The sequence below is a fragment of the Leucopleurus acutus genome (genome assembly GCF_964270905.1).
Source record: "Leucopleurus acutus genome assembly, chromosome: 9".
Lineage (NCBI taxonomy): Eukaryota > Metazoa > Chordata > Mammalia > Artiodactyla > Delphinidae > Leucopleurus > Leucopleurus acutus.
This window is the reverse complement of record NC_139144.1, coordinates 16,370,759-16,387,973: the sequence shown is the minus strand read 5'-3', so window position 1 is coordinate 16,387,973 and position 17,215 is coordinate 16,370,759. Positions and strand designations below refer to the sequence as shown.

General features: G+C 40.4%; 1 protein-coding gene across 2 annotated transcripts in view; it reads left to right on the top strand.

The window, feature by feature from the left end:
- Positions 1-738: 738 nt before the first annotated feature.
- CDK13 (cyclin dependent kinase 13) overlaps positions 739-17,215 on the top strand; it is a 110,325-nt gene continuing 93,848 nt past the window's right edge. For both annotated transcript variants that reach the window (XM_082846736.1, XM_082846735.1), the window contains exon 1: positions 739-2,085. In XM_082846736.1, coding sequence (XP_082702862.1) covers positions 863-2,085 — 1,223 coding nt within the window. In that variant the 5' untranslated portion in view covers positions 739-862. The remainder of the gene's footprint in view (positions 2,086-17,215) is intronic.

The following is a 17,215-nucleotide window of genomic DNA, read 5'->3' as shown; positions in this document are numbered from 1 at the left end:
GCGCACACCAGGAGCCTCCTCGTGGAGGCGGGGGGGGGAGCGGAGGAAAGGGGCAGCACCGCCACCTCTGCTCGCCGCGCCGAAGGAAGAAGAAAGTCAGGGCCCATACCCACCCCCACAGACTCAGAAACGCCCCCCCCGCCCCCATCTCCCCGGAAACAGCCCCCCGCCCAGCCCCGCACACTCGCTGCCCCAACCGTGAGCCGCAGCCCGGTCGCCCCCGCCTCGCCCCGCCCCGCCGCCCGTCCCTGCGGGCCGCAGAGTGCGCGAGGCCTTAGGCCGGGAGTTGTTGTCAGGCCCAGGCCACTTCTGAGGCGCCCGCCGTGTGTCGCCGCCACCACAGGAGGACAACGTCGACGAGGAGAAGGAGGCGGCGGAGGCGTGTTGTTGTCTCGCCCACTCCCCTCCCCTGAACTCGCACCCAACGTCAGGGCCCGATGGAGTGAAGCGGAGACGAAGGTGGTACTTCCGCGTTGCGCTGCCCGACCCGAGAGCGCGGCCGAGGTCGCTCTCCCCCACCCCCGGGGGCACTTGGAGGACTCCGGACTCCCCCGCAGGTCAGCGCCCGGCGCATCTGGTGTTTTTGCTGCCGAGGCTAGGAAGACGAGCACGATCGGGAGCTCCTCCGCTCGGATTCCCTGCTTCCCTCGGGCCCGGAGGCCGCTGCGTACCCCACTGTGATCTGGAACCCAGGGACCCGAGTCCCGACCCGGATTATCGTGGCGCGTCTCCCGGCCGGCCCTGGTGCTCGGTGTCCCTCCGCCACCGCCGCCGCCGTTCCCGTTTCCGGCGGGGGAGATGGCCAGGATCTGACCCGGGAGGAGGCCGCACCCGCGCCGCGCTCTGCGGCGGGCTCTAGGCGATGCCGAGCAGCTCGGACACGGCGCTGGGGGGAGGCGGGGGCTTGAGCTGGGCGGAGAAGAAGTTGGAGGAACGCCGCAAGCGGAGGCGATTCCTGTCCCCTCAGCAGCCGCCGCTGCTGTTGCCGCTCCTGCAGCCGCAGCTCCTGCAACCGCCGCCGCCCCCGCCGCCTCTGCTCTTCCTGGCTGCTCCCGGCACGGCCGCCGCCGCAGCCGCCGCCGCCGCGGCCTCCTCCTCTTGCTTCAGCCCGGGCCCCCCTCTGGAGGTCAAGCGGCTGGCGAGAGGCAAGAGGCGCGCAGGAGGGCGGCAGAAGCGGCGCCGCGGGCCCCGCGCCGGGCAGGAGGCGGAGAAGCGTCGGGTCTTCTCGCTGCCCCAGCCGCAGCAGGACGGCGGTGGCGGTGCTAGTAGCGGCGGGGGTGTGACCCCGCTGGTGGAGTACGAGGATGTAAGCTCCCAGTCCGAGCAGGGGCTGCTGCTGGGGGGGGTCAGCGCGGCAACGGCGGCGACGGCTGCCGGGGGAACGGGGGGCAGCGGCGGGAGTCCGGCCTCCTCCTCCGGCACCCAGCGGCGCGGGGAGGGGTCGGAGCGCAGGCCCCGCCGGGACCGCCGCAGCAGCAGCGGCCGCAGCAAGGACCGCCACCGCGAGCACCGGCGGCGGGACGGGCAGCGCGGCGGCGGCGGCGGCGGCGAGGCCTCCAAGTCCCGCAGCCGCCACGGGCACGGCGGCGAGGAGCGGGTGGAGGCCGCCAAAAGCGGCAGCAGCAGCAGCAGCGGCGGCCGCCGGAAAAGCGCCTCGGCCACGTCCAGCAGCAGTAGCAGCCGCAAGGACCGAGACCCGAAGGCCCACCGGAGCCGGACTAAGTCGTCCAAGGAGCCGCCGTCGGCCTACAAGGAGCCGCCCAAGGCCTACCGGGAGGACAAGACCGAGCCCAAGGCCTACAGGCGGCGGCAGCGGTCCCTGAGCCCGCTGGGAGGCCGGGACGACAGCCCGGTGTCCCACAGGGCCTCGCAGAGCCTGCGGAGCCGCAAGTCCCCCAGCCCGGCGGGAGGCGGCAGCAGCCCCTACTCGCGGCGTCTGGCCCGCTCCCCGAGCCCCTACAGCCGCCGCCGCTCCCCCAGCTACAGCCGCCACAGCTCCTACGAGCGGGGCGGCGACGTGTCCCCCAGCCCGTACAGCAGCAGCAGCTGGCGCCGCTCCCGGAGCCCCTACAGCCCTGTGATCAGGTGAGTCCGGCGTCCCGGGGTCTGTCTCGGGCTGGGCCGGCCAGAGCCCCGGAGGCAGGGCAAGAGGCTATGGGGCGCTGCAGCATTCCAGTCGGCCGGCGAGGCGAGAAAACCTCACCTGGCACGGGGCTTCCGGTGGGGAGGGGCGTTTTCGCGCGCCCCAAGCACCTTGTGGGGGCTTCGGAGGGGACAAAGCAACAGGTCCGGCAGAGTTTCTCCTCGCTCTGGCGGGGAAGGGTTCTGAGGAAGGGTTCACCGTTTTAAAGGTGTTGCGTTAATCCATTTAAACGGGTTTCTCTAAACTGCTCTTTGCTTTTCCAGCGCAGTTGCTTTGGGTCAGCCTGGAGGGTGATTTGTCACAGTTTTGAAAGCCCTCCGAAGAGGTTTCGTTGCTGGAGACTTAGGAGTGGATTGCAGTTTAGGGAGTAAGCATTTGTAAAGGAGAATCGGCGCCAGGTGCTGATGTCAGAGTTAGATGTGGGTTGCAAATGTTTCATATGATTAGTACAGCGGTGGGAAAAGCAGCCTTTCTGTCAAGTTCATTCTTTCAATATGTGAAAAGGCTTACGGTTCTTAATTCGTAAGATAAGGAAGATACTCATTTTATGGTATTCTTGTGTGGAATAGTTTTTTTTTTTTACCTGATCTTCCAAAGTCATGATTTTAAAAAGTAGAAAAAAATGATGAGATTGTGGTTTCTGTGTTGGTTTGTGGTGACACCCAGTTGCTAATAATGTAATATAAACATAAGCTAGTTGGTGTAATCCAGTGTAGCCACCGAGTGAATGGCTTAGTACTGGACGTTTCTTAAACTATCACACTATCTGCTAGCACTTTAAATTACTGTTTACACTTACTTTAAAGTTAACTAGACCTTTAAGTGTCAGGATCTTTGTTCAGATATCTTTGAAAGGTATACTTTAGTTAAATTGGAGTAATTCTTTAATATAGCTGTTAATACCTTGCCTGTTATATAATGCTGTTCTCCAAAAATGGTGTGTGCATTGATATATATTTATCTGTTAAGCAAAATGAATTAAAAGTAACTTCTGAGGATATTACAGGTTCTTAAATTCTTTTAGATGTCTAGAAACTCTAGGCCTTATAGTTTAGGGTATTACGAATTGTTTGCATCTGTTGTTTTTTCCTATTGGTTTTACTTTTCAGTAATGCCAAGCAGCTGCTGAGTACCTCTAAGCACGGTTATGTTGAATCTCAATGCAACATGTGTACCAGTAAAATTAGATCTCTTTGAAGCGTCAGCCTAGTAAGTGTAAAGATGTGATGCGAGTGGAGATTTGTGTGCGTTTGTCTTTAAACCAAACCAGCTGTATAAATCTCTTCATTCTTGCAGGGTTCAAGCACACTTTCAATGCTAGTTGATGCCTTAAGCAAAGACTATCAACATTGAAAACTCATTTCACCATATCTAGCTTCTGTGTCTTGTACGAGTTTATATTTTACTTTAATTAAAATAGGTTTGCCAAAAGGCTTGCATTTTTTGCAGATGAATTTGTTTTTGACGGAGTAGGTCAAAGTTTCAGTGCTTTAGATAGCAATTTTAAGTGTATGATGCAATTTTAGGAATGGATTTTTTGTTTATCAGGCCTTTTAGTTGCTGGATACTTCAGTGAGGTCCTTTATTATCTGATAGTGCTGTGTATTTTATATTTATTTCAGAGCAGTGGTATGTGCATTTGGGATTATTTGTATTTAGCAAATATTTATTGAGCACATATTATATGCCAGGTACTGTTTTAAGGACTGGAATATAGCAATGAAGAGAGACAAGGTCCTTGCCCTCATGAGGCTTGCATTCTAGAGGACCATTCATTACTGAATCTTTTCCTGGTGTCTGTGTTGACCACCAGTGTTTCTAAGTGGTTGGGTTTGGAAGAAGCTTTAGAATATTTTGGCCAACATTCCTGACATCCAGCCTTTTGGTTGTGTGCCTGTATACATCTAGAGGTGGGAAGATGTTACTTTGAGACAGCTTATTCCATTAGATTTGGGACTTTCTGGTTTGCCCAGTGTCTTAGCAACACCCTGGGAGACTCAGTTTCCTAAACTGTAACAGCGAAATACTTGGTTTTGTTTTATTATTCCAAGGATTAAATGAAAATTTGTGTTTTATGTACACTTAAAATTGGTGAATTTTGCTTACTTAAATTACATCTCAATAAAGCTGATTTTTTTTAAAGGGAAAAAAAGATTTGTGTTTTGCAAAGTGTAGAAATATTACAGACTATTACAGAAATGTAACGTGGTGGAATTTTTATTGAATAGCTTGAAATGCTAGAATTCTTCATATTGAAACAGAAATCTGCCTCCACGTAACTTCTACTAATTGCTTCAAGTTTAACTTTTTGGAATAGTTCAGAGCAAACCTGTATGCTGCCTCCTCAAAATGTAAAGACAGTTGTTGTTTTTTTTTTTTTTAAATTTATTTTTGGCCGTGTTGGGTCTTCGTTTCTGTGCGAGGGTTTTCTCTAGTTGTGGCAAGCGGGGGCCACTCTTCATCGCGGCACGCGGGCCTCTCACTATCGCAGCCTCTCTTGTTGTGAAGCACAGGCTCCAGACGCGCAAGCTCAGTAGTTGTGGCTCACGGGCCCAGTTGCTCCGCGGCATGTGGGATCTTCCCAGACCAGGGCTCGAACCCGTGTCCCCTGCCTTAGCAGGCAGATTCTCAACCACTGCGCCACCAGGGAAGCCCAAGACAGTTGTTTTGTCTTTTCTTCTCTGGGTCAAAAAACTCATTTTTCATACAGTTTTTGATTTCACATTATATTATACCTAGTTTGTCAAATGTCCTGCTTAAAATATGGGGCCCAGAATTTATAGTTAAAATAGTTGATTGAAGAACTTGATTTTTAAATATAACAAATGTGTTATTACTGTTTTGGAATAACTAATTGAACTATCTTGTCCAGCTTAATGCAAAAAGTTTTGTTTAAGTCATTGTGATAGGTGGCCCATGTTGTTTAACGAATAGACTCTTGGATTGCAAGCTCCATGAAGGCAATTATCCTGTCTTGATGACCGTTGTATTCCTAGTGCTCAGTGTAGTATCTGGCACAAGTAGACTTCTTAATAATTGTTGAATAGGTAAAGGAAGGAATGATGGCGTTTATTGAGCATGTGAAATATTGTGGGCCTGGATATATAAGGATTTAATAGAGACTGTGTGTTTTGCTATAGGAAATAGCAGAGTGGTCTTTTTCCAGCCCACATGGAGCTTATATATGAATGAATTGTCACTGTAGATATTTTTAAGGAAATGCATGCACATTCAAAATGGTATTGAGACCATGGAATGAAGATTTTCTCTGTGTTAGTTCCTAGAATAAATCCTCTCTATTCTATTGACTTCTACTTCACAACCTGCTCTTTGCCACCATCTGAATCTTCAGCCCTCTGCTGCTCATGCTTTTCATCAAGTCCCTTCTTGGCTTTCCTTTTTCCTCTGTATAACCGGGTTACCATATTTCCTTTGCTACTTGACTGTTGGGGTGTGAGAAGTCATATAATTCTGCTGATAGGCCTTATAATAAATGTGCAGGTGGACTGAAGAGAGGGGCTGTTCAGAATGAGAGGCAGTGGTACTGACATTTAGGTTTTACTGAACGCCAGGCATTGATAAATATTTAACATATATTCACCTCCAAAACCCATGTTGGGGTTGGAACATTCCTGTTGATAGATTGGGAAACGGAAGCTCTAAAAAGTTAAGTGATTTGTTCCAAGGTCAGCTTGGATTCAAACCCTGGGCTGATTCTGAAGTACCAGCTCTTGATATTGTGCTGTATTGAACCTCACATGGGGTTCAAGGGAGCTGACCACCTCACTTAATGATCTGTTTTGCTAAAATTCACCCCCTGTTTGGTTATTTATGTGATAATTTCTGTTTCCTGGCCATCTTTGCAGCATTTTGAAGATTAAAAAAACCAAATTCTTCTAAAGGTTCTTTCAGCTCATTTTGTCTTTTAATTTGTAGGTTTTATGAATAGGAGGCTAAAAACATTTTTTGAAGACACTAATAATAGTTATTGAGGGTTGTTTTGCCATGGGATGTCTTGGTCTGAAGTCACTCAAGTCAGACCAGTTACAATCAGTACAATAAATTGTTATATATAATTGATTCTCTCTCTGAACCTGTGGAACTTCTCTTCCACCAAGAAGCAGCAGAAACCTCTGTTATGGAATAATATTGAGACCCTGAGAATCTAAAGATGGGCATACCCTAGATGGAAATTTAAATGAATTTATTAGTATTCATTTGCATATGATACACAGTATTTCTTGTTGTGGATTATTTAGTGTTTTGTCCTAAAAACTAGTGCTCAAAAATATATGAAATGAAGACATTCCAGAATTTTAAAAAAGCTATTACTCATAAAATACTGATTTGATATGTACTTACTGGAAATAAGTCATGAATATCCTTAGATGAATTGAATTCTTAAAATGCTTTACAAAAGTGTTAAAAATACAGGATAGTTGGATAAATGCAGAAACACTCAGAAGGAATGGGAATTTAAGTGAACTGTCTTAAGTCTCCAAACTGTAATCCTTTCATTCCCAAGATGGGCTTGTGTTTTGCTGCTTCTCTGACCCAACCTTGCCTGACATTTACATCTACTCATTCTCTCACATTTTTGTTCTAACACTAATATTTATTCCATTTCCAGTACCTTAGTTCGGGCCCTCATTTGTAATCAGACTTCCTGTTATTCTTTTCTTCCCAATTCATTCTTTATTCAGGAGAGTTTGCTGAAAATTTTGGTTAGATTGTATCACTTCCATTAATTAAGTCCAAATTTTCTAATGCATTGTCAGGTAATGCCTTTTATATCTGGTCCCATTCTATCAGAGTTCCATTTTTAGAGGCACTTTTATTTCTCTACATTTTTCCTTTTGCTGTTCTTTTAGCTTGAAATGCCTTTTTTCCTCTTCTCTGCCTCCAGCTTTGCATTCAAAACCCAGCTCAAATTCCACCATCTTGAGACCTTTACTCCATTCATCCAGAAAAAGTTAATTCCTTTCCTTATATTCCTATGGCACTTTATTTTATCTTTGCTGTAGAGCTTTTAAAAATTTGTGTTTTTCCTACTAGATTGTAAGCTCCTAGAGGACAGATTCCAAAGTATATTTATTAGTGGTTGAATTAATTTGAATATTTTTGTCCACAGATTAATGCAAACCAGCTTTTGCATAAATGCCAGTTGTATCTCTAAATTTACTTGCTGTTTTGGTTTACGTATACTCTAGGATTGGGGGAGTAATTGTTTTGATTACGTATACTCTAGGATTGGGGGAGTAATTGTTTTGTTTTACGTATACTCTAGGATTGGGGGAGTAATTGTTTTGATTTAAGGAGAAAATTTAAGAACCTCCCCCTTCTAGCTCATGCTTTACTGGAATGAGTCAAGGATGCTGGGAGTCACTTTTAGTGTGAACAGAATAAATTCAGGGACTTCCCTGGCAGTCCAGTGGTTAAGACTCTGCATTTCCAATGCAGGGGGCATGGGTTCCATCCCTGGTCCGGGAAGTAAGATCCCACATGCTGCCTGCCCAGCGCTGCCAAAAAAAAAAAAAAAGAATACATTCATACTTAGTATTTATATTTGTACTCTGTTGTATGATCAAGATAAATGATCTGTTTTTCTTGGTGAAAATTTTCTGAGTAGACTGTATGTCAAGCTTTTATTTCCTGACTGAAAAATTAATAGCTGTTTCTGAGAAACCAGCTGAAAATTAATGTTGCTTAATATTCATATTTATGGTCATTTAAATCTTTTCTCTTATTCTGTATGCTTTCTATGAATATCATTTAAGTTTTTGTTGTTATTTTTGTTTTTGGTTGGCTTTGTTTCATATGTAGATATCTGTAAACTTTAAAGTGGGTGTTGGAAGCAAAAGTATTATGAAAAGTATTACTTATTCGCAGTGATTTTGTTCCTTGAATTTCTGCACATGCAAATTATGGTAGAATCTAGTGTTCTTAATATATTTGGAAAATAAATGTAGGTTAGAGGATTAAAGTCTAGGTTAAAAATTGGAATTTGCATAAAATGGAAATGAAAAAGGTGGTGAGAGGAACTGAAAACGAAAGTAGTTCATGGGCTGCATGCCCATTTTCTGTTTCTTTTCCGTTTTTTGCATTTTCAGTTGTATAGGGATACTTTCACTGAAGTATTTTATTGACACTTCAAACTTAATTTATCCACCATTAAATTATTTCACTTCTCTTGGAGTCATTTCTTTTTCTGATATTGCTCTTCATTATTTTTCACATATCTACAAAGAATAATAGAGGCTCATGGTAGAAATTTTGTTAGTATAGAAAAGTATGAGATTAAAAGTCCCTTTGAATCCAGCTAACTGAGATGATCATCCCCATGACATTTTGATGAACATTCTTCTAGACTTCTATGCGTATATGCATAAGGACATAAGATTTTACATAACATACTACAATGCTATTTTGTACCCTGTACTCCATAGTATATTCTTTATATTGGCTCCTAGTATTCTGTTGTATGGATATACCATAACTTCTTTGGCCAAGTCCATTTTGCTAGATTCTTATTTTTTTTTATTTTTTTCTGTGTTTATGCATCTGTCGCAGAATTTTTGTGTGCATTTGCCCATTATCTCCTCTAGATTGGATTTCCTAGGGATAAAATTGCTGGGGTCAAAAATGGTTTACAGGTTTATAGTTCTGATACACTGTCATATTGCCCTTTCAGAAGGCTTTTACCAATTTATATTTCCCAACAGTGTGAGAATGCCTGTTTCTTCAGTCCCACCATTGCTTGGAGTTGTCAGATGTCCCGTTATTTTTTTTCATTTGTGTTTCTTTAATATCTAATAAGGCTGCCTTTCTTTTCATCTGTATGTTGGATGTTCTGATTTCTTAATTCATTATTTGATGTTTTTCTAATTTATAAGAGCTCTTTGTAGTAGAGATATTAAGTGTTTTTTGTGGTATTAGTATTTTTGTGAGTCTTTTAACCTTGTTTATGTAACGTCTAGTTTTAAGAACTTTTTGATTTGTGTGTGCTTGTGCACGTGTTTTAAGTGGCAGTAGTTTCTCCCAAGCATCCAGTGCCAAAACCTTAGTAATACTTACCTCCTCTCCCTCCTGAGTTCTACTGAATTGCTTGTTCTAATTTGTCCTTCTGTAATGGTCTTTGGTCTACTCTGTTTTATTAAAATTAATTAATTAATTATTTTTGGCTGCATTGGGTCTTCATTGCTGTGTGTTGGGTCTTCATTGCTGTGCTCAGGCTTTCTCTAGTTGCGGCGAGCAGGGGCTACTCTTCGTTGCGGTGCGTGGGCTTCTCGTTGCGGTGGCTTCTCTTATTGCAGAGCACGGGCTCTAGGCACGTGGGCTTCAGTAGTTGTGGCATGTGGGCTCAGTAGTTGTGGCCCACAGGCTCTAGAGCGCAGGTTCAGTAGTTGTGGCGCACAGGCTTAGTTGCTCCATGGCATGTGAATCTACCTGGACCAGGGCTCGAACCTGTGTACCCTACATTGACAGGTGGATTCTTAACTGCTGTGCCATCAGGGAAGCCCTGGTCTACTCTTATTTAGTTCGAAACTCTGTAGCTTACGTCCTTATTGTTGATTCTGATTGCATTTGGACTTTTTCTCTTTGAGCCCTTCCTGTTTTCTGCATTCAAATTAATCTCAAAATGCCACTTTGATTCTGTCATTTTTTTGTAAAACATTTTTACAGAGTCAAATTCTTGAACTGGGCATTTAAGATTCTCCACCATAGACTGACCCAAAATAACCTTATTTCTCACTGTATGTGTTGATGACAATACAAACTGGACTCCTTACCATTTTAAAAACATGGAGTTGTAAGCCCCCTGTACGTTAGTTTATGCCCTACCCTCAATTGGCCAATCCTACTTGTCCATTTTTTCAACCGTAGTTCATGTGTCATCTTACCTATGAAGCCTTCATTAATCTCATCCCAAAGTGATTTCTCTTAATGCTTATTGCCCCGAGATCACTTTTATGAATACTTATTATATCCAGGCTTGGATTAATTAGAGTTCTCCACCCCCACCCCCGTATATTGGACATGTTTCATTCATTCATTTTAAAAACTAGTTTTATTGAGGTATAACTTTACATATAGTACAGTTCACCAGTTTTAAGTGTGCAATTAAATGAGTTTGATGAATCACCACAATCATGATAACTGGAACATTCCTATTGCCCCCAAAAGTTCCCTGTGCCTCTCTGCAGTCCGTCCCCTACTCTTACCTGTGGTCCTTGGCAACCACTAATTTACTTTCTGTCACATTAGTTTTACCTTTCTTGATGTCATATAAATGGAATTATATGGTATATAATCTTTGTTGTCTGCCTTTCACTTAGCCAGCTTTTGAGATTCACTGATGTTGTTGCATGTTCCAGTGGTTTGTTCCTTTTTATTGCTGAGTCATATTCCATTTATGAATATACTGCAATTTGATTATCCCATTACCCAGTTGATAAACAATTGAGTTGTTTCCAGTTTTGAGCTGTTATGAACAAAGCTGCTGTGAACATTTGAATATAGATCTTTTGCTTTTATTATTTGTGAGCAAATTAGGGGTGGGACTACTGTGTTGTATGGTTAAGTGAATGTTTGACTTCATAAGAAAATGCCAGCCTGTTTTCCAAAATGGCTGTACCATTTTGTGTTCTAGTCAGCTGTGTATGAGCATTCCAGTTGCTTCACATTCTCACTGAGACTTCAGTTTTTGTCAGTCTTTGATTTTAGCTGTTCTAGTAGAGGTAGAGTGGTATATCTTTGTGGTTTTATTTGCAATTCCCTAATGACTAATAATGTTGAGCATCTTTCTGTATGCTTATTTGCTCTTCATGTCTTTTGAGAAGTGTCTTAAAATGTTTTCTCCATATTCTTTATGAATTGAGTTGTTTGTCTCATTGAGTTCTGTACATATTCTGGATACAAACTCTTTATCAGATACATGTTTTGCAAAGGTGAGCCACTGGCTCACCTTTCCTGGCTCACCTTTCCTTAACAGTAATTTCAAAAGCAGAAGTTTTAAATTTTCATGAAATCTCATTTGGCAATTTTTTCTTTTATGATTTGTGTTCTTTGTCATCGCCTGTGTCCTCAAATTTTGCCTAACTCATGTTCACAGGTTTTTTTCTCCTTGGGTTTCTTTTTAACTTTTCTTTTTTTTTTAATTGAAGTGTAGTTGATTTACAGTGTTGTGTTTCTGGTGTACATTGAAGTGATTCAGTAATTTATATATACTTTTTCATTATAGGTTATTATGAGATATTGAAAATAGTTCCCTGTGCTGATACATCCTTGGTTTTGTAATATACATCTTTAATTTATCATAGTCTACCTTCATGTATAATATAACATTACAAGAGCATGCCTCCATTTTCTTCTTCTTGTCTTTTGTACTGTTCTTGTCATATGTTTTATTTCTATATATGTATAACTTATGTATGTTATGTGTAGACATGAAATTTAAAATGAGAAAAGTCATTTACCTACTTTTATACATACCTTTTCAAACATTTCTCTTTCCTTTGTGTAGATCCAAATTTTAATGTAATATTTTTCTCTGGCCAGAGGGATGGCTTTGAACACTTCTTTTAATGCAGGTCTGCTGTTTTGTCTGTCCGAAAAAGTCTCCATTGTGAAAGATATTTTTGCTAGGTATGGAATTCTGTATATATGTATTTTTCCTCCAGGGTACTTTGACTTATTTCACTCCTGGCTTGTGTAGTTTGACGAGAGTTTCCATAATAATTTGTTTTTGCATCAGCCACTGGATTTTTTAAAAAATTTATTTGTTTTTATTTATTTATTGTTTTGGGCTGTTTTGGGTCTTCGTCGTTGTGCGTGGGCTTTCTCTAGTTGTGGCGAGCGGGGGCTACTCTTCGTTGTGGTGCGCAGGCTCTAGCGCACGCGGGCTTCAGTAGATGTGGTGCACGGGCTTCGTTGCTCCACGACATGTGGGATCTTCCCGGACCAGGACTCGAACCCGTGTGCCCTGAATTGGCAGGCAGATTCTTAACCACTGCACCACCGGGGAAGCCCCAGCCACTGGATTTTTAAGTTCCATGAGTTTCTTTTTTAATCTTAGTGTCTCTTAAGCACCTGCCACCTGTTGTATCTATAGGTGATAGATACCTGACAAATAATATTAAATTGATTTGGATAATAAAATATCCAGCACCTCAGAATTTATAAACAATTTCACAGGGATTGCATTGAATGTGGAGATTAACTTGAGAGTATTCCTATCTTAATAATGTTGTCATCTAATACGTGAAAATGCAATGTCTTTCCATTTATTTAGATTTTCCTTAATCTTTTAAATTTTTGAAAAATGTTTCAGGGTACAATCCTTGAACTACTTTGTTAAATTCGTAGGTATTTTTTTTAAGGCTATTATAATGGGTATTGTTTTTGTAATTTAATTTTGATTGTCCATTGCTAGTGTCTAGAACTACAATTAATTTTGCTATTAGCAGAGTCTAATATTGGCCTATGAATAAATTCATGATGACTAGAGTTAGACTAATCAAAAATATGTGCCTTCATGCAAATCAAGTATTAAGCCCTTCCTGTGCTATTCTCACCGTCTTTCCTTTTTCTCTCTTCAAAAACACATCTCAAGACATGATTCAGTGAAACATGAAGACAGGGTTATGCTCAGTGGATTAGAACTTGTTTGCCTGAGCAAATCTGCAGAAAGTCAGCCATCTGTCTTTTTTTTTTTTTTAACTTTCAGTGTTCCATTAGGAACATAAAGGAAAGGAAATACATTTTTAGAATAAACACGAAACATTTCAGTGTTATGTTACTTACTTTTTCTAGTTTTTAAAATAACTATACAATTTACTTTTATTTTAAATAGTACAGTCAGTGGTCTTTAGTGTATTCACAGAGTTGTGCAACCATTGCCACTCATTTTAGAACATTTTAATCAAACCTGAAAGAAACTCGGTGGTAGTCACTCTGCATTCCCACCTCCCCAAGTCTCTGACAACCGCCAATCTACTTTCTTGTTTCTATGGTCTTGCCTTTTCTGGACATTCCATATAAATGGAATCATACAGTTTATGGTCTTCAGTGACTGGCTTTTTTCATTAAACTTAATGTTTCTAAGGCTCATATATGTTGTAGCATGTATCAGTACTTCATTCCATTTTTAGCAAAGTAGTGTTCCATTATATGGATATACCATATTTTACCATCAGTTGATGGATACTTGGGTTGTTTACACTTTGGTCTGTTACGAATAATGCTCCTTTGAACACTTGTGTACAGTTTTTGCATGGAGATATGTTTTTATTTCTCTTGAGTATATACCTAAGAGTGGAATTTCTGAGTCATATGGTAAGCTTATGTTTAACATTTTAAGAAACTGCCAAACTAATTTTCAGAGTGGCAGCATCAGTTTTTATATTCCAACCAGCAGTATGTTAGGGTTCCAGTTTTTCCACATCCTTGACAATAGTTGTTTTTTTTAATCATAGACATCCTTATGTTTAAAGTGCTATCTTATTGTGCTTTTGATTTCATTTCCCTAATGACTAATAATGTTGAGCATTTTTTCATGTGTTTATTGGCCATTTGTATATCTTTTGGGGGGAAATGTTTATTCAAATCCTTTACCCATTTTAAAAGCTGGTTGCCTTCTTATTGTTGAATCTTAAGAGTTCTTTATATATTCTGGATCCAAGTCCCTTAATATGACTTTCAACATTTCTCCTTCTCCTAGAGAGACAAACTCTTGTGTTTGGGAGAGTCAACTTTAATTTAGTACAAAGAAATGGAGTCTTCCGCAAGTAACTTGTTGGCAACCACTTGGGCTATTGTAGCAGTGTAACTTTGGACAAGTCACTTAGCTTTTGAGACATTGGTTATGGACCCAAAAGAAGAAGAAGAAAAAAGAATTTGCCTAGGGCAGCGGTCAACAGAACAACCAAAAGACTACTATGTGGTTGGCAGATCTTGTGCCTTGGGTTGGCTGGGTAGAGATACAGTATAAAGGAAAAGCAAAGACTTAGAAAAAATACATATGTGAATTTAGGTGGTAACTCTGGTGCTTTTGTAGCAGAGCAATATCAAGCAATTTATTTACTTATCCTTTTTGAGCCCTAGTCTTTCTACTTGTAAAATGGAATGAATAATTCCTACCTAATAACGAAAACTGGAAACAACCTAAGTACTCTGAATGGGGGGCAGATAAATAAATTATGGTACAGATAGTTGATTTGCAAATATTTTCTCCTGTTGTATCACTTTGTTGATATCTATTAAGCACAAAAGTTTTAAATTTTGATGAAGTCTAGTTAATTTTTCTTTTTGTTGTTTGTGCTTTGGTATACTACCTAAGAAGGCTTTACCTAATTAAAAGTCACAAAGATTTGTTCCTATATTTTCTCCTAAGAGTTTTATAGTTTTAGTTCTTACATCTTGATCTTCTGTCTATTTTCAGTTAATTTTGTGGACTCTCAGTTCTATTCCATTGATTTACATGTCCATCCTTATGCCAGTACGACACAGTCTTGATTATTCTAACTTCGCAGTAATTTTTGAAATCAGGAAGTATGAACTTTCAAATTTTCTCTTTTAGATCGCTTTGAATTTGTGTCTATTGTCTTTTTTTTGTGGAAGCAGGGGAGGGTGGTGGGGATATCCTTTGCATTTCCCCACAAATTTTAGGTTCAGCTTGCCAATTTGTGCAAAAGAGGCAGTTAAGGATTTTCATAGGGATTGCATTGAATCTGGAGATCAGTTTGGGAGTATTACCATCTTAATAATGTTAAGTCATCTAATACCTGAACATGGAATGTCTTTCCGTTTATTTAGATTTTCCTTAGTATTTTCAATGGTGTTTTTTGTTGTAGGTACAATCCTTGCACTTCTTTTGTTAAATTTATTCTTAGGTGTTCTATTTAAGGCTATTGCAATGGGAATTATTATTGTAAGTTAAATTTTGGGGGGTAAATTAAAAAAATTGTATTGAAGTATAGTTGATTTACAATGTTGTGTTAATTTCTGCTGTACAGCAGAGTACTTAGTTATATATATTCTTTTTCATATTCTTTCCCATTATGGTTTATCATAGGATATTGACTTAGTAGTTCCCTGTGCTGTACAGTAGGACCTTGTTTTGTAAGTAAATTTTGATTGTCCATTGCTACTGTGTAGAACTACAGTAGTGTTTTGTTTTTTTGTTTTTTTTGGCTGCTCCGCGCGTCTTTCAGGATCTTAGTTCCCCGACCAGGGATTGAACCCCGTGCCCTGGCAGTGAAAGTGCTGAGTCCTAACCACTGGACTGCTAGGGAATTCCCTACAGAAGATTTTTCTATATTGATCATGTATCCTGCCATCTTGCTGACTTATTAATTCTAATAGTTTTTTAGCGGATTCCTTAGGATATTCTATATACAAGATATGTTATCTGCAAATAGAGAATGTTTTATTTCTTTATTTTCCCCTGGTCTAGTTCTTTTTCTTGCCTAATTATAGCAGCTAGAATTTCAGGTTCAGTGTTGATTAGAAGAGGTGAAATTGGACTACCTTGCCTTGTTCCTGATTAGGTATGGAAAACATTTAGTCTTTCTCCACAAAATGATTTTAGCTGTGAAATTTTCATAAATGCATTTGTTTTATTTTTTGATTAAAGTTGTTTCCCTCAGAGTCTAATTTTTGGTGTCAGAAAAATTCCAGATGCTTTGGTTGTCCTTTATACACAAGCCTGTGTAATTACCCACTATTGTCCTATGGTGTCCTTTACACACAAGCCTGTGTAATTATCCACTATTGTCCTATGGGCTAGGAAAAGAGGAAGTCTCCTGTTTTGTAGTATGTGCGTAGTGATTGGCCACATCAGTTTCCTCATAGACTCTGCTGGAAGAAATGTATGAAAAATGTTTCATTATGGAAAATATATGCATTAAGGTTGATAGTTTCCTTTAGTTAGTGTTACTTAAGCATGCATGATTTTCTAAATTTAATTCTTTGAAGTTAAGCAGTTGGTGTACTGGAGTAAATAAATTGATACAACTTTTTTCATTTTTATTAAAGAAAGTGACAGTGTAAAAAACATTGTAAAATACTATACATTCTGGTTTGTAGTAATTTCTGGTAGTGTTCCTCTTTAAAGTTTTCTGTTGGTGTTTATCCTTAAATTTTTCTGCATTTTTCAGTTTTATACAACGAAATTTTGTGACTTTTTTTAACCTATACTCTTTTTATATTTAAAACATATGAAATGCTTGAAAACTGTACAGAGATGTAGCAAGATGTGAAAGCTACCCTTTATGCCCTTTTCATTCCCATTTCCTTCCAAATATATAACCGTGTAAATAGATTGGTGTACATCCTTTTTCTGCATATATACTTACATACAAACATATATACACATAAACATTAAGAATGTTATTGTGCCATAAGTGTTGTTTTTTACTTTATTTTTTTAACAGTATGATTTGAAGATCTTTCCAAATGGCTACATAGAATTCCACAGTGAAATCTATCAAGCTTTATTTAACCATCAACTGTTGGGCACTAAGCTGTTTTTTCGTTTTTTTTTTAATATTACAAACAGTCCTTTAAAGGATATCTGAGTGATAACTTTTGACACATTTGGAAATGTTTTTGTAGGATATGTTCTTATAAGTGAAATTGCAGATCAAAAGCATTTGATAGGTACTACCGAATTGCCTTTTTTTAAAAGGCTTAGTTAGCAATTTTATATTCCCTCTGATAATTTATATGAGTGACCGTTTCTCTAAATTCTGGTGAATACTTGATATTTTCAGAATTTTTCTTTTTGCCATTGTGATGGTTGTAAATTTATTACCAACATTTTATTTTGCCTTTTCTGGTTACCAGAGAGGAGAAAACATTTAAATGTCTTAAATGGCCATTTGTATTTCTTCTGTGACTGAATTATTTTTTTAATCAAGAAGACCCTCTAGTTATTAAAAAGAAGGAATAAATATAGTTTTACATTAGAAAAATTAGTTTTGCTTATTAAGTCCCTGTGGCATAATGGATGTAAAATGTTTGGTTGTTAATAAAAGTAATAAATTTATCTCAATGTTTATATGAAGAAACTAG